Source organism: Malus domestica, chromosome 17, assembly GCF_042453785.1.
Source record: "Malus domestica chromosome 17, GDT2T_hap1".
Classification (NCBI taxonomy): domain Eukaryota; kingdom Viridiplantae; phylum Streptophyta; class Magnoliopsida; order Rosales; family Rosaceae; genus Malus; species Malus domestica.
In genome coordinates this window covers 6,189,666-6,212,913 of record NC_091677.1, presented here as the reverse complement: position 1 = coordinate 6,212,913, position 23,248 = coordinate 6,189,666, and the positions used below count along the sequence as shown (strand labels likewise).

Below are 23,248 nucleotides of genomic sequence, written 5' to 3'. Positions count from 1 at the left end.
CATACCAACATATTGAACTACACGATTCAATTGCAAACGCGAAACGAAGTTTGAGCGAAACAAATGTGATCGGAACAACGAAATGTGATTGGAACTTGGAAGATGCAGTCGATATCATCTGAAGAGAGATGAGAAAATCTAACAAATGTGATTCACAAATAACCAAAATGTGTTATAAAAGAGCATTGCTAACTATAACACACAAACACAGCAGCTTAAAACTCAAATTTTCTACATAAAAGCTTACACCAGGTTGCCGCCGCTCTGCTGCCACAAATTGATGATATCGGTAGCCTGATTGAGAAGGATAATCATCTGCTTCTGAGATATCCAGGGCTTGCTTTCGAGCAAGACCTTGAGCTCCTCCCACGCATCTCTCCTCGGCCAGAAGTAATAGGGGCTGAGAGGGATGGAGCCGTGGCCGGGTATCATCTGGTCCAGCGCAATGCCGATATTCTTTTCCATCCAAATAAACTTCAATACGAGCCTCGGTTTCTCAAATGGCTTCACCACCACTCCAAGCTTCTATATCATCCAAAAACAGAAACAGGGTTTAGCTATAACTACAAGAGCAGTGTTTTTCAGACCTAATACTTGTATTTGGTAATTGGAAAAGTGTGAAATCAAAAGGTAAATTCAAGTAACCAATTATATTCATAAGCACTTTCTATAGAAGCACTTTTATCACAAGAACTTCGAAATATTTACTTTTTGAAATCCAAGTGCTTTAGAAGAAGCACTTAGCACTAAAGAGAGTTTTCTAATGCATAAGCACTTCTAAAATTTTCGGCAAACTTCGCCAGAAACGTTTCTAGTCGTAAGAAAAACGCTTTTAGCCCCCTTAGAACAATCCATAAGTATGGTTTCATGCTTATAACTGAGTAAGATAAATTTCAAATTCTGCAACCTCAGAAAAAATCCAGAGAAAAAAATAAAAACAAATTCATTCAACTCAGCTCAGCATATAATTGTTGATAAACCCAATTATGAATTAACCTTAATGTTAAGGAATATCACAATGTCACAGTTCTAAATTACAGAACAAGACAGACACGGAACACAAAAACCCAACAGAGATACTGAGGAGGAGAAAAAAAGAGACCTTTTTTTTCCGGGGCGGTGTTGTCGTCATCGGTGGCCGTTTCTTCGGCGACCAGAGACTCGGCGGCGGCGGAGAGCCTGACATTTCTTGCGGCACGAGTGTGTCCGAGCCTCAGCTCTGGCAGCGAGTGAGAAACAGAGAAAGAACAAGTCTTCGGCTTCAAATTCAATGCTCGTTGATTAACATTGTTGACAAATAGAAGCTTTTGCTGCGGCAGCTTCAGCCGCAATACGGCGGCGTTCAGGTTTTCCTTGCACTTTATTCCCATTCCCACGGATAACATATTCTTCTTCTGTTTAAGTTCTTATCTTCCGCTTTGAGTGGAGACTCAGAGACAGATATCTGTTCATGTGAAGAGATTGTGAGAGGATAAAATGCCATCTCTCTCTCTCTCTCTCCCTCTCTCTCTCCCTCTCTCCTTGTTTGTTTCTTGTTCTTTGGGCTGGTTCTCTCCCCCTCTCTCTCTCCCTCCCTCCTTGTTTGTTTCTGGTTCTTTGGGCTGGTTTGGTAACCCAGGCCCAAGGTTGAAAGACCCAGATTAAATCTAGCTGCCTAGCCCAATCCAAACCGGTCCCAAGATGAAACATAACTCGGTGATAGTTCTGCTGGGAGGGGATACTCCGGTTGAGCAGAATCATTGTTTGGGTATATTTTCAGATCAAGTTCCTACTCAAGGAGCAATACCAAGGGCTTGTGGGGGTGTTAATCAACTTGTCTCACATGTACTTTGATATCGTTTATGCAGTTAGCATGGTAAGCTAGTTTTTGCATTCTAGTAGTAAAGGTCATATGGATGCAGTAATTCGTATTTTGAGATATTTGAAGATGACTCCAGGCAAGAGCTTGGTTTTCTCGGAGAATAGTTATTTAAATGTTGAAGGGTATACAAATGCATTTTAGGAAGGTTCTATTTCTGATCGGAGGTCTACGTTTGGATACTTAATGTTTATGGGTGGTAATCTAGTTACTTGGAGAAGCAAGAAGCAGAAAGTGGTTGATAGATCAAGTACAAAAGTTGAGTTCCGTTGTATGGCTTATGGAGTGTGTGAGTTGTTATGGTTGAAGAAGTTGTTAAGGGATTTTGGTTTTAAACCCAAGGGTGCAACAAATCTTCATTGTAATAATTAACAAGGATGCTATAGAGATTGCTTATAATTCCGTGCAACTTGATCGTACAATGCATGTGGATATTGGTCGGCATTTTATCAAGGAAAAACTAGATGTCGAAGTTATTGCTTTTTCGTTTGTGGGATATGAAGATCAACTAGCTGACGTGCTTACTATAGATGCGTCTAGTAGTGTGTTTTCAAACTCGCTTGACAAGTTGGGCATGAATGACATCCTTGCTCCAACTTGAGGGCGAGTGTTGCGAGTTATATGTGTAAATATTAGTTAAGTGTAAATGGTAGTCTTTTGTCCCACATCAACGAAGTACATATGTAATATCACTTGTAACTCCTATATATATTTCACTTTGGAGATTAATGAATATATCAGAAATACCCAATTATTGTTTATATCTATTCATTCTAATCCTTGGCAAATATGACTTTTAGACTAAAACCATGAGTAAGATCAAAATCGAATTTTAGTCCCTTGATACATTAATCACCTCATTTATTAATTATATTTTGATGTTTTAATTATTTCTTTTTTTCTTCCTAATTTTCGTGGATTAATTTTTTTATTATAATTTTCATTTTCATTTCATTCATCGTAATATATTTTGTTGTAAACATTTAGATAAACTAATTTTTGTTATACAATACATTTCGATGTACTTTATCTTATTCATTTAGGTACATTAAATTCATTATTATACATTTTCGGTGCATACATTTAGGTACACACATTTCGTTACATACATTTCGATACAAACATTTAGGTACTTTAATTCAATTTAATACATTTCGGTATATACATTTTCAGTACTAACATTTAGGTGCATACATTTCGGTACACACATTTAGGTACTTTAATTTAATATAATGTATTTTGGTGCATATATTTCGGTATATACATTTCAGTACTAACATTTAAATACATTAATTCAATATAATACATTTCGGTACATAGATTTTGGTACATTAATTGAGTCATTCAAGTTTGAAGAATGTTAAATTAATAAATTAAAAAAAACTTTTTTTTAGGTCAAAAAATAAATTAAAATTTGTATTATTAATAAATTTAAATATTTAATGGGAGACATTAAATAAAATACACATTAATTATTTTGAATTAAGGACTATAATCAATATATAATATAACACTAGGTTTATTTTAAATTTCAATCTTCTTGAGGACTATAATCAATATGTAATCCAACACTAGGTTTATTTTAAATTTCAATCTTCTTGAAGGATTAAAGTTACAAAACCCCTTTTCCAAGTTTAATTCAAAAAAATTCGCATGTTGTAGGAAGGGGATGATGTATGTATGTTATGGGAAGGTAAGTCTGGAATTTAAGAAGGGTGTATTCAATTGAGTATTCAATCAGAATTTTAAATGAATATATGAAAGTCCAAGGTTATTCAATAAGAATTTTAAACGAGTTTATAAAAGTCCATAGAATTTGTGTATTTAATTTAGATTTTAAAGGAGTCTATAAAAGTCCGAGTGCATTCAACCATGATTTATAAAAGTGAAGGATTTTTTTCAAAGAATTTGGAGAGATTTTATAGTGTAGTTTACACTTTAATAAACCATGCCCCGATGTAAGTCCACTAAAATTTCTATTAAACTCTGTTTGTACCATACTTAGGGCATCCGTATTCAGACCTCGTATAAATACACGGGGAACTCAAATGTAATTATGTAATCTCACTCTCCTCATTAAATGAGGCCAAGTTTGAGGGCAAGGCTTAGGCCATAGAGCACACAGAAAATAGGCTAAAGAGCACACTGCCTCTAGCCTTCTTGTATATTCGCCATTCAGAGTGAAACAATATCAACATCAGTGTGGACGTAGCCCAAACATTGGGGTGAACCACGATATATCTTATGTTCTTTACTTTCTTGCATATTCACGGTCGGATTTACGTTGTTCCAAGACCCCTCCGGTTTTGTGCATCAACATTTGGCGCCATCTGTGGGAATCGATACGAAAAGTTATGCGTGTTCTCTTTCATTTTTTTCACCTTCACCGTGAATCTGCAAAATCACAAAAACCCAAGAAACCAGTCCCTTCCTATCCAGATTTCACATTTCCAAATGCTGCTTGATTAGCCTCACTACCATCAGCCAAACAGTGAAAAATGGAGTTTTGGAAACTGCTTCTGGCATCCGGGTCCTTCTTGGCTTCGTGGGTTTTGGCAGTGGGAGGCCAAAACTTACCACCCTGTTCTTTTCCGGCAATTTACAACTTCGGGGACTCAGATTCCGACATTGGCGGCATATCTGCTACATTTGAGTCAATCAAACCGCATAACGGCGAAGCATTCTTCCATAAGCCGGCCGGGAGGGCCGCTGATGGCCGCCTTGTCATAGACTTCATAGGTTACTTTTATTGGTTGGTTAGTGTGCTGATTGAGTTTGTTTCCACTATGCCGAGTCGGGTTCGGGTCTCCTCCCCAACAATCCGGATTCTCCTAGCGACACCACCAACATGTGAATCTGTAAAACTCGCCGTGGTCGGCGTCACCGGCGCAGTCGGTTAGGAGTCCCTCTCCGTCCTCCAAGACCGAGACTTTCCTTTCTGTCCAATAAAATGCTCGCCTCCAAGCGCTCCACGGGTCAGAGTTGGAACTTCCTCGGCCAAGACTACGTCGTTGAGGAGCTCACCCACGACAACTTTGACGGACAGAAACGAGACTGATATCCCCAAGTTCAAGAGCTTTTTTCGAGTCAGGTTTTCGATTGGATGAAAAATACTAAAGACACCCAGCAAGGAATTAAGGATAGAGAGGAGCCGAAAATGTTCCCCGATTTCCTGTTCCAACTGGAATTGAGGCCTGCTACTAACTTCAATTTTCTTCTAGCATGGTTTCAGTGTTCTGTATTTGCAGAGAGATAGAGAGTTGTTGGTTGTAAAAGCACCAGTCTGTCACAAAACCCTTGTTTTCTTCCGTGAAAATGATGAACAATGGCGGCCTGTTAGCCAAGACGCTCTACGACGGCCTGGTTTCAGGGATGCAGTGGTCGTTTTCAAACAAGCCAAAAGTCGTTCTTTGGTGGGATTCAGCAGCAGGAGGAGCAGCAACAGAATAATAAAAGGAGAAAGCAAAAGCAAAAGAGAGAAGTGCGGTGGAAAAGAGAACGACAAAAGCAAAAGAGAGAGGTGCAAGCTGTCACTAATGAGTCCTATTCGTCGGTTCAAGCGATGCAAGCTTCAAAGTTGCAGAGGAAACACAAAAGCAAAAGAGAGAGGTGCGGTGGAAAAGAGATCAAGAAAAGCAGAAAGTAAAAGCAGAAAGCAAAAGAAAATAAGAAGAAGCAAACATAATTGCGGTGGTGATAGCATGCAAAAAAGGGAATTATGGGCATGACCCATTGAGCAGAGGGTCAGATTTATTTTTGAATGATGTGATTTATTTATCTTTCAGACACATCTGTATAACCCCATCAGAGGATAATAAAAAAAATAAAAAATAAAAATAAAAAAAAGGGCAAGCCCAAAATAATGGGTTGTAATGTTATGTGGAGGGCGAAGGCCCATATGCCCAAAAGAGCCAGACTCTCTATTATCACCAACCAGGTGATCAAAAGTACGTCCAGTACTACAAAAAATTATTCGGCAGCCTGCCGCTATTATCACCAACCAGGTGATCAAAAGTATGTCCAGTACTACAAAAAAATTATTCGGCATCCTGCTGCTATTATCACCAACCAGGTGATCAAAAGTACGTCCAGTACTCCAAAATTATACATGAGCATCACTCATGTTAATCATACATAAACATTCATGAGCATCACTCATACCAATCATACATAAACATTCATGACCATCATTCATGTCAACATTCATGAGCATCACTCATGTCAACATTCATGAGCATTACTCATGTCAACATCCATGAGCATCACTAATATCAATCAACATAAACATTCATGAGCATCACTCATATCAATCAGCTTTGAAAGCTTCATTTACAGAGCTCCAGCTTCGAGAGCTCTAGCTTCAAAAGCTTCATTTACAAAAGCTCCAGCTTCAAAGCTTCACTTGCAAAGCTTCATCTACAAAGCTTCAGTGCAGGGTATACAAATACCGCATCCGAACAACCGCCACTTCTGCCCATACATGTATTCAATTTGAAGTCTCCAACCAACAGACTCTATTGACTGAAGACTTGGGGGACTACATTATGTACCATATATTTGGCTTCCGCAACTGGGCCTCATGAAAAATACTTGGGGGACTTAGCCCATTATTTATGTACTGAGGAGCAAACCCTTATTCTATAAAAGAGACTCCCTCACTTTCATTAGAGAGCACCCATCATTTATGTATTGAGGAGCGAACCCTTATTCTATAAAAGAGACTCCCTCACCATCATTAGATAGCATCGCCGTGAGCTGAGCAACCGACTCGCCGCGAGCATCAACTCTAACCCATCACTTATGTATTGAGGAGCGAGCCTTTATTCTATAAAAAGGACTCCCTCACCATCATTAGAGAGTATCGCCGCGAGCATCAACTCTAGCCCATCATTTATGTATTGATGAGCGAGCCTTTATTCTATAAAAGGGACTCCCTCACCTTCAACGCCACAAGTCGAGCCAACCAAGGCAACATAAGCCACAAGCCGAGCAGCCTTGCAACATGTGCTACTTCTAGTTGAGCACCATTTCACATTAAACACCGCCTCATATCGAGTATTCAGTTCTAGACGATATCTAGTTACTTCGGCCCACACATGGACTGAATTTCAAGTCTCCAGCTAAAAGACTCTCTTGACTGAAGACTTGGGAGACTACTGTTTGTATCATACTTAGGGCCTCCGTATTTACCATACTTAGGGCCTCCGTATTTAGACCTCGTATAAATACTCGGGGGACTCAAATGTAATTATGTAATAAAGGAATGGGCAAATATGTAATAAGTGAAGAGCCCTTATTCTATAAAAGGACTCCACACTCTCCTCATTAAGGGAGGCCAAGTTTGAGGGCAAGGCTTAGGTCATAGAGCACATAGAAAATAGGCTAGAGAGCACACTGCCTCTAGCCTTCTTGTATATTCATCATTCAGAGTGAAACAATATCAACATTAGTGTGGACGTAGCCCAAACATTGGGGTGAACCACGATACATCTTGTGTTCTTTACTTTCTTGCAGATTCACGGTCGGATTTACGTTGTTCCAAGACCCCTCCGATTTTGTGCATCAACAAACTCCATGAATTTATAACTGTTATAAAATCTATCAAAATCTCAAGTAAATACATCTGTTTAAAATCACTCGTTCAAACGCACAAATAATCTATCATTATATGCAGCAGACCGGGCGAGATGGCTTTCAGGGGCTAAACGGTAATTGACAGAGTTGATGACCCAACTTGCTTCAGTAGCAAGGGTGTGGCAAAGTCCTCATGGTAAAGGCTCCTAGCTAGCTTCATCCTGCAGAGCCAACGCACAATCCACCAAAGTGAAATAAACACAATCAAAGAGAAGTAAAAACAAGTAAAAGCAAGATAGATAGTAATTAAGTACCTGTACATAAGCAAAGATTCAAGTGAAGTTACTTGTAAGTTAACCCTTGTCCTACTTCCGTGGCCAAATATTTTGTCCTAAAAACTGTTTTTCCTTGCAGTGCTGCTTCTCTGCCCAACTTCCCTGCAATACCGTGGCACACTAGTAGACTTCTGTAACTTTCCCATGTCAAAGATATTTCTCTGGCCTACATCTGCTTTAGATCAAATCACCATATTTCCGCAAAGGAATCAAGCTTGTGGTGTAACTGAATATATCGAGTGGTATAACATTGCAGTTCCCATTCGAATTTCCAGCTCGTACAATTATAATGTTTCCACGGTATAGATAGAAAAAGAAGACAATACTTTCAAATTTGGAGTATCTACCCTTTGAAATATATGCCATGCTCCCAAGCACCTATGACAGATCACGCAGAAAACCCACGAGACAAAGAGGACTATGAAATTTTTTATCATACTAAGACCCACCTTGATGTGTATGCTGTAGTCTTTTTCACACGATGACCTCTGGATTCACAAGCGAAGAACTTCAAGACGCCATCGAATTGCTGAGCAATATCAGAGAAGTGGTAGAAGATCAAGAAGATCAGAAAAGAAGACGATTCAGATTTGGAAGAACAGAGAAAATCGCAGGAAGCAGATCAGGATGGAAGAGAAGCAGTTAGGCAGAGAGGCGGGTGATACCATATAAGAGTTACAATTGAATGAGAGTTACCATTGAGTTTATATACATTTCCCAATAATGATTACTAACTAATCAAGCCTAACTAATCACACTAAGACTACAATTAGTTACGCAACCTGTGACTTTATTTATAGTAGTAACAGGTGAAGAATCATTGTCATCCAAGGAAATACAATCCTAGTATGGAAAGAATAACAAGTAACCAATTCTATCTAAGATTTACACACAATCACACTTTAATATAATATCTATAACATATATACACACACACACATGGGTACATTCATCAAAATTAACCAAAAAATTATTGTACCAAAACATGGGTACATTCTTCATAACCACAAAAAATATAATAGATATTATGCTTAATAACATTTGTGATTTTTTTCGATTAAACTTGACATGAATACATTTTCAAATAAACAAAAAAGAATGCACCCGTACAAGATTAAAAAATGGATTAGAAAAAAATTGAAGGGTACATTTTGTATTAAAAAATAGTACATTTTACATATCACAGATTGGTATATTTAAGAATTGGTACATTTAAGACTACAAAAAATTGAAAAATTAAATAAATGAGTACAATCCTTTTATAAAAAATTAACGAGTACAAACTTTTATTTTTTATTTTGGAAATGTTTTGAATTGAAACTTAGTTATAAGTTTAATTGAGGTGTGAGTATTAAAACCGTAGATCAATTACTAAATTTTTATTTTAAAAAATTATGTAACTGACATGTAAAAGCATTAATACATTTATGCTAGAGACTCGATCAAAATCTGAAAACTAATAAGGTCTCAGTTAATGAACATAAGTAGATATGGACCGGATACTAATTTTTTCTTATTCGATATACAAGCTGATATATTACATGTCATAATACATCTATTGTTGTTAATGTTGATAACATTTGTGGAAAGGTTTCTCATGTTTGAAACACATTTTAAGCTAGTAACACGTGAATCGTCTTTTCAAAGTTAAAAACATTCTTAGATGTATATGTAATTTTCATAAATATGATGTCTATGGTCTTGGTCCTGTCACGCAATGAACTACCACGTCCGCATGTCCTCCGGTATTTTAATTGTTATGTCTTTGATGTACTTTTCCCCCTTTTGGGATTTCTTCAATGAATTCATATTATCGACACTAAAGTAGAGCCTATATAGCTTGTCTTAGTAACTAACTCAAAATAGAAATTCATCAATAAAGAAAACTCAAAAATATAAATTGAAGTTGAAATTCTTTAAGGATCGAAAGCGCATACATAGTTGTCAAATTGAAAGCGCATACACAATTGTCGAATAGAATGCGTATACATAATTGGACAAATAGAAAGTGCATAAATTGGCTTCTCTTTACAAGTTTTTTAAAAAGTAGCAAATCCAAACCCAACTAAAGATAACATAGGAATTCAAAACAATTTTTTCTGGTTCCTGTAAAATATTCCCCGTCCAAAAGTAGATATGAATAACTCAACAAGCAACGGAAATTGCATCCAGATGAAGGAGGTAACTGGAACAGTGGCAAGCAAAATGCTTGGGACAACAATGGAGGATTTCTCGTCAAGCATAATGTAAAGGCCACAAGAAAAAACAATCATCATTGTGGCGATAGATAAAAAGAGGGTGAGAAGGCCTATTATCATTTTTATGGGCAAAGATTTGTAGAAATCATCTTCAAAATAACGTGACGTGAGAATGCCCAAAAACATGATAACAGAGGTTGTCGAAGAAAAGAGTGAGATTGCATCTAAAACTATAAAAGTTGTGTATACCTTATTAGTTAAGAATGTAGGAGGACCTGCCTTTTCATCATTTTTATCATTTCCACCAGGAACTGTGAATGCTGCAGCAAACATGATGGTGACAATGAGAGCACCTACAACTGTACAAGAAGTTGCTATTTCCTTCATTGACTTTTCTGCCTCCTTCCCCAATTCTTTGTGATTCTCCGTAAATACTTTTCGTGGTGTCTTATCATCTTTGTTTACAGATTCAAGATCCATGGGATTTGCAATCCTCTCTACCTCCTGCATTTTTTTTTTTGACAAAATTATTTATGGATGTGACTTTGAAATCTTTATCTCTTCATATAAATCCTTGAACTTTTGTCGTTTGAGACACCAGATAACCCAAAATCAATAGTTAAGCATGTAGGATGATAGTAAAGTAGGTAGTTAAATAATAATGTTTCCCTTTTTATTTTCATTTTTTTTTCTCGTCTTGTGCATGTGGACAAAATTTTTGTTTTAATTTTTTATTTTTAAAGAGAGTAATTTATGCTTTCTCTTCTTTTTCTTTGAAATTGAATAAATAAGTAGCAAAAATATGTGAAGGAGTAGGAGAAAATTATAGTCACAAAAAATATATATATATAAACCAACATGTAGGCAAAATATTTCATAAATATAAGCTTATGTAGTTGGATAGATAGATAAGTAGTCACCTTAAACCATTGTAGTTCTCTTTGCATTTGCAAAGCTGCACCTTGAATGTCATGAATTTGTGACGATGGGCTAATAGTTGCTACCGTATGTAGCATATTATTCCCAAAGTCATCTTTCTTCCCCAGATAGGATTCTGTTGTCCCCACTCTATTCATTTCGGCAGTAGGATAGAAGTATAATGTTATACCATTCTTGCGCAACTGATCGTGGACATGTATAAGATTATAAATTTTGTGGTGACGGCATTCAGCGGCAATTTGGTACAGGTTTTGGCCTTTTTCATTCTGAACTGCATCAAAGTCCAATGTGGAACATTTGAGAAAAGAAAAAATATACTCCACATGCCCTCGTTCTGCTGCCACGCACAATGCTTTGATCAATTTTTGTCTTTTTAAAATATTCCCATCTCCTTCGCTCGCTTTCCACATGAGAGGTAGAAATTGTTGGACCCGCTCATGCATCAATTTCTTTTGATATATATGAGTGATTCCTAAGTTTATTAAAAACAAATACAAAGTTACAATCATTTTAAATTAATATCTAAACTACCTATATTAATAGAACCCTCTGTCAACTAAAAGAAGGTGAAAAGACCATTTAGTTTTCTTTTATACAAAAAATTATGAGCAATAACATAATTTCACATAACCTAATTTTTTTTAATTTATTGAAGCATAACCTACAGATTATGTTAAGACATATCTAACATTAAAAAAAAACAAAAACAAAACAAAAACCTGACACTCCCACTCTCACTCCCATCCACGTTCTCTCTTTCCCTCTCTCCTTCTAATTAAAAAAAGAAAAAAAAACAAGTGTACGCAGATTCTAGTTGACTATTAGTAAAAATATCATCAAAAAATCAATTAACGATATGAAAGTGTATCTGGCCTACCCAAAAGTGTTTGGAGATTCGCCAGTAGTCCTCGGAATAAAGTCATTCCTGCATTACATGTCAAATTTGATGACAAAAAAAAAACATTCTATTCAAATTCCAATAAATAATGAAAATTCATACAATCTACCTCATTTTTAAACACAAGTTCGTACACATATGCACCACATGAAACATGAAAGTCATTGAACAACATGAGGAAAGTGAATTACAATTTTGTGTGGATGTTTGAATAAATACATAGGTATTTATCAGTGAGACGGGACTACATTATTGGCCCGCTTCCTGGCTCTGATATTATGTAGAATTATCAGTGAGACGAGCCGAGGGCCCACTTCCAACAACACCGATAATGTCCCAAACTTGGTAATTACCACCTGTACAATCCGTCAGGTGTGAGGTTTTATCACAAAACGTTTCGGTGTTAATTAATGTAGAGTTAGGATATTTAAACTCTTCTTTTCTCATAGATACAGTTGATGTGAGACATTTCAACAATTTCTTCTCGGAAAGAAGAATTTGAAACTGGGATGAACGGATGTGAGTTTTCGTCGGGTACTGTTTATATTCAATTTTAAATAAAAAAATTTACAATAATTTCTAACTCACGATGTACGATGAACGGATGTGATTTGATGATCTCTAGGATCCTTACCAAGAGGATCCAAATAGATTTCTCATTCGTAGAGTTGGATAGATTTTTCGGACCTAACACCCTCCCTATCTTGTATGTGCCCCTACCCCTATAGATTAGTGATGACTTATGCTTTTAATTTAATACTTTCTCCAGCTACGATGAAATTGGGTCAAAGATGGTACCATTCCTTAAGCACCCAATATATAAAAAGTAAGGACATAGGAAAGAAACAGAAAAAGGAGAGATCGGCGGTGAGAGCAGGACTCAGTTCGTGAACAGCGTCATATGGGGGACTGCATCGGCGATTGAGGTGCCGAAGGAGAAGAATTTCGCTGCCAAGTCGACGAAGAAGCTTCCGGGGAAGAAATTAAGAGCTCTGCCGAGCTCCCATATGAGAACTGAAGTTGAAAATGCAATTTTGCCCTTGCTTTTCTTTAATAGAATTTTTTTTTTGGATTAAATTCACTGACGATCTTGACCACATAGATTTAATTCTTAATTTTTTTACCACATGGACCATCGAATAAGTTCCCTATGACCACGAGGATGATTAATCCAATTTGCTCTGTATGTAATATATGTCAATATATCCATAAAATGAGTTATCGATATTTTTGTAAAATTAAATATTTAAAAGAGTAAATCTTAGTTTACTATTTTAAAGTTCATTGTTTTTCAATATTTCATACATCAAGTTTTTTTCGTCCCAATCTAGTATCTAAGGTCATAATTCTATGAAACTTTCATCTATTTGTCAAGTTTTCCATCAAAACCTTTGTTATCTGATGACGTCGCGTCTACGTAATCTATGATTGGAAGCCATATGTCAATTTGGCTCATGTGAACATTAAATAATTAAAAATAATTAAAAATAATAATTAAAAATTTAAAAAATCTAAACCTAAATGGGTAATCAAGAAATTCCAAATGGTATCATATTCCCACGGCAAATCTTCCTCAGTAAATCCTATCAAAAAAATATATTCCTCAGCAAATGAATTGAGGGCAATTGCGATTTGCTAGAAGCAGCACTGTACGGACCCAAAGACCGGTACCCCATTTCCTTGTGAAGCCATTGCAATATCACCTTTGGTTGAGCCGGCGCAGAGCTCTGCATTCTTCCGTATAAAACCTAGACTCTCACGACTCCGCAGAGAACAAAAGCTTCAGGAACTAAATCGCCATCTGCCGGAGAACATTCAAAAGCCTAACTCGTGCACTGGTAAACTGAAATTGAAGATAAATTGCTTCAAACGCCTCACACTGACACTGCTATCAGCGTCGGGAGAGTGCGAGACGGTGCGGATTGGGGACAATGGAGGTCTCTGCGCTGGTTTGTGAGAATTAGGGTTTGGAATTTGGAGGAAGATATTGGAGAGGGAGAAACAGATCTGAGTGTTAAGTACTCAAGCTCAAGGGAAGAGTCAAACCCAAAAGACTAGTACAATAGGTGAGAGGACCCAAGGATTTAAGAACCTCTACACTTTCATAAGTGTAGTCGATGTGGGATCATAACATTACACCACTCTTCAGAAGACCCGACGCCCACAGCGATAATCACGTCGCCCAGTCCCTCGTCACCAAGTCCCTTGGAGCTCATACTCCCAAGGCGGTAATCACGAGGCGGCACGTCACATCACCGAGACTCGCAGCGTCGGGCACCTAGGCTCTGATACCAATGTTAAGTACTCAAGCCCAAGGGAAGAGCCTAACCCAAAAGACTAATCCAATAGGTGGAAGGACCCAAGGACTTAAGAACCCCTACACTTTCAAAAGTGTAGTCGATGTGTCAGTGTTTAGGTAGGTCCCACGTCAGTAGTTAACGGAAACTCTAACGAAAAATTTAATAGATGTATAAAAATATTTTAAAATTATGATTTATGTTCCAGATTGAAATGAAAAAAAAAAGTATAAAATAATAAAATGTTAAAAACTTCAGCTGATAAACTGAGATCTTATTTAAAACCTTGGATGTCGCGGACCCGCTGCTGTGCTGCGCTGCGCGCGTTAGAAGGATTTGGGACTTGGGAGGAGTCTGAAAGGTGAACTTAATAAATAAGGTTTAAAATTTTAGAAAACCATTCTCTCTCCCTCCTCCCTCCCGCATCCTCTCTCTTCCGCTTCCCTTTCACGCTGCAACAGCAACCCAGTAAAGACAAGCAGCGTCGACGTCCACCGGTCACCAACGACTGTCAAATTATACCTTCAGAAACTCTTCCGGTCCTCTTTTCAATTCCCAAGTTAGTTTCTACAAATTCGTGGCGGAATTTCCTCAATTTCAGATCTAGGAAATGGTGACAGCGGGATTTTTGGCCAAACTTGCCGGAATAGGACCTCGACCCAAGAGGTAAAAATGATCCTCTCCTCTAGATTTGGAATTTTAATTACATTTTGTGTATGTATGTGGAAGACTGGGGAGGGGGAAGGTGAGTCAAGGTTGTCCTGGGCCGAGAAGAATGGAAGGTTGTGGGTGAAATTAAGGTGCCTTATTCTATTTCGGTTTTAAGGGGCACTATAGTCTGCCCATTTTGTTTATTTTCTGTGTTTGAAGTATTTTGTGTTCATATATTTTGTAGTAGCATTGGCATGGCATTAACAAAAATTAAATTGGATTGCAGACATGTAAAATACCTGAGGAAATGAGATGATGCCCTTGATTCTCTTTTTGGTCACCTTCATGTTTTTCCTTGTTGATGGGAGGAAGAGGTTTTATGCGGATACCTATCAAGATAAGAATACAAGCCCAATCATTAATTCAATGAAATATTCTTTTGAAGCAAGATTTTTATGTTAGGTTGTGCTTGTCCATGAGTTAGGTGACACGATTTAAGTCCATGGGGCAAAGTAAGAATGTCTTCTGAGTTCAGGAGTTGTTGTAAATAAGCCTTTAATGTTTATTACTATACATTGTACACAATATCACAAACATATGGGAGCATTTTTGCTCACTACCATAAACTATGATGTATGCTCATCATACACCTAATCAATTGACACGTGTTATTTCACTTAATTTTAGTTAACTTTCACATTAAATGTTAGTTTTTCAATTTTGAAAAAAAAATTAACCAAGATTAAGTGAAATGACACTTGTCAATTAATTAGGTGTATGGTGAGCAGGTGGTGAGCACAAAATGCTCCCCAAACATATAACCCTTAAGGGCGCGTTTGTTGCAACTCCTTAAGAGGGACTGGCTTGGACTGTCTTAAGCAAGACTATAATCCCATGTTTGGTAAGTTGTTGGACTAACATAAGTGGGACTCGCCTCGACTACGAGTCCCGCCGCACTTCACTAAAGCCGTTTATCTAATCCCAAGCTTTCGCTTGGTATTAACAGGGACTAGAAAGGAAATGAGGCCTACGTCCAATTCCCAATTTTTGCTTGCTAAACCCAGACACCCAGTCCCTCTGCGCTCCACCTTCTTCTCCGGCGCCATCACCATAGCCAGGCTATCACCGTAAGCCTAGGGAGGACGACGACTGCCACTGCAGGAAAACTTCGATTGATTTGGTGGTGTGGGTTTAATTTTGAGCACTGACCATGGCGTCCTCCTCGAGGCCTCAAGCGCTCCGCTAGGAAGATGCGCCGGCAAGTTTGTTGCTTTCTTCTGCAAGAGCGATTGACGTCGATTTGCAAAAATTGATGACGCCTCTGTAAATTGAAAAAAAAAATTGGGATTTTTCTGTGTTTGATTTGAAGAGAAATAAATTAAAAGAAGAGAAGGTTTGAATTGAAGAGAAAGAAAATGAAATGAAGAGAAAGTATGGGTTTGATTTTTCTGAGTTTGATTTTTAATGGGAATGGGAGCAATCTGGCATGCCAAGAACAGGAAACGTATGAAAGAAAGAAAGAAGAGAAGTAGAGCGACAGGGGAGAGAGGGAGTCAAATTAAAAAAGTGTGTATAATAATAATAAATTATTAAAAAATGAATTAAACATGACAGAAAAATATTTGATCTACAAAAATAATTGAGTCCGTGATTTAGTCCGACACTGCACCAAACGCTTCACTAAGTTAATCCAGCTTAATCTAGTCTAAGCCAATCCAGCTTAGACCTAGTTTGGGAGTGAGGTGCTTAAAAAAAAAGCACCCAAGAAAAAAAGCTGTGAGGGTTTTAGGTGTTTGGTAAACTGAAAAAAAATGGCGTATTTTGGAAGCTGCTGTGAGAATAAGCTGAAATCAAAGGAAAAAGCTGAAGCTGCTATTTGTAGCTTTGGAAAACCGGCTTTTTTTCAAAGCACTCAAAGCTACCGTGCTTCTTTAATGAAAAGATCCACTATTAGACTGTTTTTTTTCTTTTTTCCAAAAGCACTTTTATAAAAAAGTTTACCAAACACTCTGCTGATTTATTTCACAGCCGCTTATTCTCACAGCACAGCCGCTTATTCTCACAGCAACTTTTTTTCAAAGCACAGCAACACCAAACCAGCCCTTAGTCTAGTCTAAACCAATCCAGCTTAGTCCTTGAAGCTAGTCCAGTCTGAGATAGTCCGGCGCAACAAACGCCCCCTAAGAGTGATTACTTAAACCGTTCCAGCGTTCTTAAACATTCCCAAAGAACTCGGCCCTCAAACCAAACAAATAACAATGAGTTTTTTTAATTAGCTATGGATTGTCACTTAGTATTACGATCTAATGGTATTTCTTCTCACTTGTAAGGTAGAGGTCCTTGGTTTGAATCTAACAGTGACACAAATTGGACTAATTTCACGTAATTGGTAGACTAATCCAAATAGTAACTCACAAAATTAGACTTATATCAAGTTTTATCTTTTACAAAAAAAAAAGTATAATGAGAAAATAAAAAGCAATAATGTACTAACCATGATAGATCAAATTTTCCCATAAATTGAGTCGGCTTCCACTTTTGAATGCAGAACCGTTAGAGGCCAATGTCACTAAAGGAATATTCTTGTCCAAGTCTTTAGTTATAGCCAATTTTGGGTAACGTTGTATCAAATCCCAAGCAATATCTATATATAATAAAAGTGTGACAAAAGAAGATTGTAAGTATACAGTCAAAATTTGTAACCAAAAAGAAATCACACGGCAAAAAATTGTACCAAGTCTCTGGAGATGAAAACCAAGAGAAATAAGATGAGCGGCCTGGGAAACATTTAGTTGTTCGTGTGGAGTGAGGGAATAGAGAAAGCGAGCCAATCTTTCCCCCTTTGCCGTCCCTTGGGCCACGAGAACTAGAGGCACACGGTTAGAAGGTACACTAGTAACTATATTGAGGTTCTTTTTAACAATGCATTCAGCTGCTTCAACCCATTCTGGACAATCATTTATTAAACAATCAAGAGCTGATCCGAAGCTGTCTGCTGTTTCCAAGAGTGCGTTTGCCATTAAATCCACCAACTGTTGTATAATGCGCACGCTGCACCTCTTCCTGATTGCGTAGTGAAGAGCTGTTGTATATGGCCAATCTGTCATCCTTGCACTTGCTGCCTGGGGATGTTGGCGAAGAAACTTGATCGCATTATCCCAATCATCAGACTTGACATATTTCACGAAAGTTTCTTGGATGCTCTCATCATGTCCTGCTCCTGCATCCCATGTTTCTTAATTGCTAAATTTCCCATACTTGCATCAAAATAATTAATTAATACAATTCCTCTTGAAATAAACAAATGGGAAATTCTACGGAAAATATAACCAATATATATATATATATAAGAGGGAGATTCCACTCCTAATTTGAAAACAAATGGGAAGTTTGACTTAAAACTTAACAAAATAGTCCTACATTGGACAATATAACAAAATAATATACAATATATATAGGAAATTTCATCCCTAATTAATATCACCGAGGTCTATCGGTGATGTTAGTGGTTAGTCATACTAGACCTAAAAGTTTATCGTTAATTACTATTAAATAGAATTATATACAATAATTAATTAGTATACATATATACCTCTAGTGCTCAGTGCTTCTTCCATTGCCGACTCTAGCGTAGCATCATGATCAGGCGGGGTTGGATACACATGACAAACTGGCTTGTTTGCTGAAAATGAAAATTTTGATGTTAAGGTGACAGATGTCATTCAATTCTTAGTACTCTTTTTATTTTCCCGTTATGCACATGCCTACGCGTGTCAAGGTAATTACAAACTAGTCCTCATCAAACCAGAATATATAGTTTGACCAAAAAAAAAAATCAGAATATATAGAATCCTAAATCACCTACAAGGTACAAGTACAACCATTGCCGTATGTTTATTTCCTTCAACTTTTCATGTATGTACGTACCTTCATCATGTGAATCTTCATCTGATGAATTTTCATCTGATGAATCTTCATCTGATAAATTTACAGACCCGTAACGAACTTTTTGTACCAAAGTATCCCATGCTTCTTTGGCCGTGGTTTTGCCTTTGATAAGCTTGTAAGTGTTATCCCCGCAAGAATTCTGGATTGCGTATAAGGCCTTGGCATCCTTCTTCTTCCAAGCTTTATGTTCTTCTCCTTCAGGAGGTTTCGTAACGGTGCCGCTGACGATGTCCCAAAGATCTTCGGCCAAAAAGTAGGTCTTCATCCGAAAACTCCAATCCTTGTAGTTCTTATAGCTAAGAACTGTAGGAACAACTGTAGTTGTCATATTCAACCTGCCCAGTTATTCAACGAGATTTTATGTTAATCGAGCATATGTGAAAGTAAAAAATGAAACAAAGTTAGCCTGTCTTACTCCTCAGAACCCCACGTAACTATTGACAAAAAAAAAATGACACTACTCTATATAAATGCTAAGAACAAGATAAGAAATCATAGTATATTTCGAAAATAAGGGAAGCAACAAGATCCAGGAACGAAAACAAACCAAAGTCCCGATTTGACAAGGAAGAACCTGCAGTCCAAAATATTAACAATTTTGAAAATACAAGTCTCCAAAATGGTTACAAGATTTGGAAGATGAAGGGAGAGAATGAAATCAAATGAGAGAAGTGGAGAGAAGCTTATAGAAACTTGAAAGAATCTCATTCTGACGTAAGATGAGAAATTTGAACTACTAAGACAAGTAAGAATATCATTCTCACAAAAGAAAAAGACCGAAGTAAAGTATAAAATTGGCTAAGGCTTCAATGCTATGTATCATTCAATGTTAAGGGTGTTTCAATCGTTAGCTTTGATTTCCACTTCTACTTGGATCTTCTTTTTTTTTTTTTTATCTCATCGGTTCATTTTCTTTATCTCTTCTTTCTTTCTTTCTTTTTTTCTTTTTTGGTCTAATTGTGCTCTTATATTTTCTTTTTTTACTATTTCTTTTTTACAAGAAGCGATAGGTTGATATTTCATTTAGGGTAATGCTAGGGAGAATAAATTTCTAAATCAAATGATGTGGATGTTGATAATTTGATTACTACTTAAGTGTTGATTAATGTGCTTATTTCCTATTGGCGATACATCATTTGGTTTGCAAGTTTGATTTAAAAATTTGGTATCCCTATCATTATCCTTTCACTTAACATTCCAAACAAATACAGAAGTGTTGATGGGGACAATGCTCCAGTGACCAAAAAATGATCTAGTGTGAATTTTCTCAGACAAGGGAACTATAGTAAACCCCTAAACGGCTACCACATGTACCAAAACTACACACGCCACCATACTAATATGTCACAAAACGATAGACGCAATAGATTTGTATCAGTGACCACAAGTCATCGCCCCATACCACAAAACGATAAATGCAACATATTTGTATCAGTGAATACAACAAGTCATCGCCAAATAACGAGGCCACATAAAGTCATCCCGAATGAGCGATACCACGTAAAGCTAAAAAATTATATTTTGCGTGAAACTAGTGATAGATGTGAAATATGTGATATACATATATGTGCATTCTTCTTGGACACATTTGATAAGTGGAGCCTTCTTTGCTCCTCCCATCATGCATACACTCAGTTTGATCTCTGATAGTGTAAGTAATTGAATACTCAAACTCATTTGATGAGCCCTGTAGGTCAAAATTAACTTAAATGGTATAGGGAATTGATGCCTACTCCTCAAAAGTTGGCAATACCTTCTATTTTCACCCACAATTATTAAAGTCTTGCACATCTCTCTATATCTTTGTGATCGGATTGAAAATGTCAAACAAAAACAACGATAAGAATTAAGCAATTGAACAGTGATTGAATTGATTTTTTTACTACAAAACAAGTAGGCAGTTTGGGCCCCACAATACTTTTTATAGGTTAAAGTCTTTTTGGTCATTGTGTACGGTTAAAATCTATTTTAGTTACCATGTTTTTTATTTAGTCAATATGGTCATTGTATTTTCCAACCTTTACAATCTGAGTCACTTTCTATCGAAAAATATAATCATTTATATAGTGAAAACAATTAAAAAAATACTAATAATTTCCTGAGAAGTTAGAAATTTTATTTTAACAAATCTAAACTACTTCTTAACAAAACTCTTTTTGTCAACCAAAAGAAAGTGAAAAGATAATTTGATATTATATGTTACATCACAAAATAAAATCATAGGAGTAATGTACTTTCACACAAACAAATTTTACAATTTTTTTTTCTTCTCTCACCCACATGTCATCATAGCATCTCACCCACTTCTTATTTCTACCCCATGTCTGCACAAACCTTGCAATAAAAAAAACAAATAAAGAAAGCAAACAAAATTGCTCTCACACAGTGTGTGAGCATAGGCTAGTAAAAATTGTATGAATGAAAGGGACACACAAAGCCACCCCTCCTTCCTAGAAAGCCAAAGCAGAGCCTGCGATTTAGACATATGGTATATGTGCCCGGCTTCCAGGCACACTGAAAAATCTCTTAGAATTTAGATCATAAAACGCATTCACAACAAATAAAACGATGACGGCAATCAAAAAGTGAAAAAAGTCAAAAGCAGCAAAACTAAAGCAAAGTGCGGAGGGTTAGTTACCTCTAAAGGAACTCAGTAACCCATTATAGCGAGCAACTCCACCAAAAGCAAATTCTTTTTGAAGGGCAGCTCATCGGCTCCACCAATTCCCAAACAAAACCTGGACACCAAGGAAAGAACCCAGATGAATGAATTCACAGGTCCCGCAACTCGGGGAACAAAAAAATAAACGACAAAACATCGACCAGAAGATTGTAAAGCACATACATCCCTTCAAACTGAAGAATCACACCACGTTCGCATCTCTTGATTCTAAAGTACATATATGCCTTCAAACTGAACAATCGCACCACGTTCACAGGTTCCACAACTCAGGGAACATAAAAAAAGACAAAACATCGACCAGAAGATTGTAAAGCGCATACATCCCTTCAAACTGAAGAATCGCAAAACATTCTCTTCTCTTAATTCTAAAGCACATACATGCCTTCAAAATTCAAACCGAAGAATCTCACCACGTTCAACATCATGATCGTCGTTGTCATCTGTCATCAATGCTATATTTGTTTGTAAGAGAGAGATGTAATGTGTAAGAATCAAAATTATAATGAGAGAATCTACTACGATATATTGAACTTCTCTTTCCAACTATATTATAATTTCTACTCTCTTGATTGTTTTTTTTCTCTTATAAAAATCTACTGATAGCATACTTAAGGAAGTGGGGGTTTTCTGACCTTTGGCATGAGATCATTCCGATTGGCTTATTTTCTGTTGAGCGCTCAAGCTGAAACGAACAAAAGATATCAGTATATCATCAATGTGTTGATCAACTACTGTCTACATTATAAGATCGTCTCCACAAGAAAGCGGACAAATTAAATCTGCTAATGAAAATCAAAAGAACGTAAAAACAAACCAAAACTGAAAATCTTAACTAGAAAGCGAAAAGTGAACAGAATCGAAAACAGTCAAATAAAAGCAAATTGTACAGGGTTAGCTATCTCTGCAGGAACTCAGTAACCCGTTATATCGAACAACGCCACAAAAGCAAATCATTTTGGAGGGCAGCTGATCGGCTCCAGCAATTCCCATACAAAACCTGGATAAGCACCAAGGAAAGAACCCAAACGAATGAATTCACAGGTCTACAACTCATGCAAACAAAAAAAAACATGGACTAGAAGATTCTAAAACACTTACATCACTTTAAACTGAAGAACAGCACCATGATCGCATCTCTTGCACAGCTTCGTAAGGGCAAAGAAAATGTTGAGCATGCGAGCATATGCACATACTGTCTCTCGCGCCAGGGGAGATGACAAATAAAAGAAGGCAAAAAAAAAAAGATCAAGAGTGGGATTGAAAATTGTGCAAAGCAAGACAAAACAAATTCATAGCTATTCACACAATAAAATCAACATGCATCAGATTATTCATTGTAAAAAATAAAATGACTCCTAAATAATAATCGTTTAGTAAGTTGAATATTGAAGATCAGCAGGATAGATAGGACATGTAGAATGACAAAAATATTCTATTAAATAGAAAAATTCAGAAAGAACACTCATTAGGTGACTGAGAAACAATAAACCAAGAACTGAGAGGCAGATTATGTTGAGCAAACTCAGATAAAATTATGCAAAACGTAAGTAGGAATCACGTTCTCAGTTGTATAACTTGATATCTACGTTGCTGAGCGCCGCAAAGAAGTGATAATGCCGGATTCATGATTTCTTCCAACTTGTGTTTGCTTTACCTCTCTTAATAGATTGTTAAGTAGGACCCTCAATAAACAGGAACACCTTGCAATCTCCTGGCCCTGGAACCTTGCCTGGCAAGAAATATTGACCCCTGATAGTAATGGCAGCTCAAGTCAACTATGATATAGGGCCCAAAGTCTCCTTGTGGATAACCTTCCATCGGGCATTCTGGGGAATATCATTTATTTCCAACTCTGCTTCAAAGTGCT

General features: G+C 37.0%; 1 protein-coding gene and 2 long non-coding RNA genes across 3 annotated transcripts; all 3 read right to left on the bottom strand.

The window, feature by feature from the left end:
• Positions 1-66: 66 nt before the first annotated feature.
• Positions 67-1,546, bottom strand: LOC114822593 (uncharacterized). The gene is made up of 2 exons (XR_011577916.1): positions 1,103-1,546; positions 67-525 (listed from the first exon to the last, which is right to left on the bottom strand). It is a non-coding gene; the product is annotated as an uncharacterized lncRNA (long non-coding RNA).
• A 5,683-nt stretch (positions 1,547-7,229) lies between these two features.
• LOC139193600 (uncharacterized) lies at positions 7,230-8,543 on the bottom strand. The gene is made up of 2 exons (XR_011577915.1): positions 7,747-8,543; positions 7,230-7,653 (listed from the first exon to the last, which is right to left on the bottom strand). It is a non-coding gene; the product is annotated as an uncharacterized lncRNA (long non-coding RNA).
• A 1,120-nt stretch (positions 8,544-9,663) lies between these two features.
• LOC103417139 (uncharacterized) lies at positions 9,664-19,373 on the bottom strand. The gene is made up of 9 exons (XM_070816916.1): positions 19,246-19,373; positions 18,678-19,033; positions 18,343-18,432; positions 17,485-17,970; positions 17,245-17,394; positions 15,050-15,139; positions 11,782-11,829; positions 10,886-11,376; positions 9,664-10,469 (listed from the first exon to the last, which is right to left on the bottom strand). The coding sequence occupies exons 2-9, from the start codon at positions 19,024-19,026 to the stop codon at positions 9,852-9,854; spliced, it is 2,322 nt and encodes a 773-aa protein (XP_070673017.1). The 5' UTR covers positions 19,027-19,033; positions 19,246-19,373; the 3' UTR covers positions 9,664-9,851.
• Positions 19,374-23,248: the final 3,875 nt, after the last annotated feature.

Excerpts from the sequence above, each read along its gene's own strand:
- LOC103417139 (XM_070816916.1), bottom strand. The coding sequence starts at position 19,026 with ATGACAACTACAGTTGTTCCTACAGTTCTTAGCTATAAGAACTACAAG. Across the intron at positions 18,433-18,677 it reads TGAAGATTCACATGATGAAG|CAAACAAGCCAGTTTGTCAT; the intron begins GTACGTACATAC and ends TTTCATTTTCAG. Across the intron at positions 17,395-17,484 it reads TTTTCATCTCCAGAGACTTG|ATATTGCTTGGGATTTGATA; the intron begins GTACAATTTTTT and ends TATTATATATAG.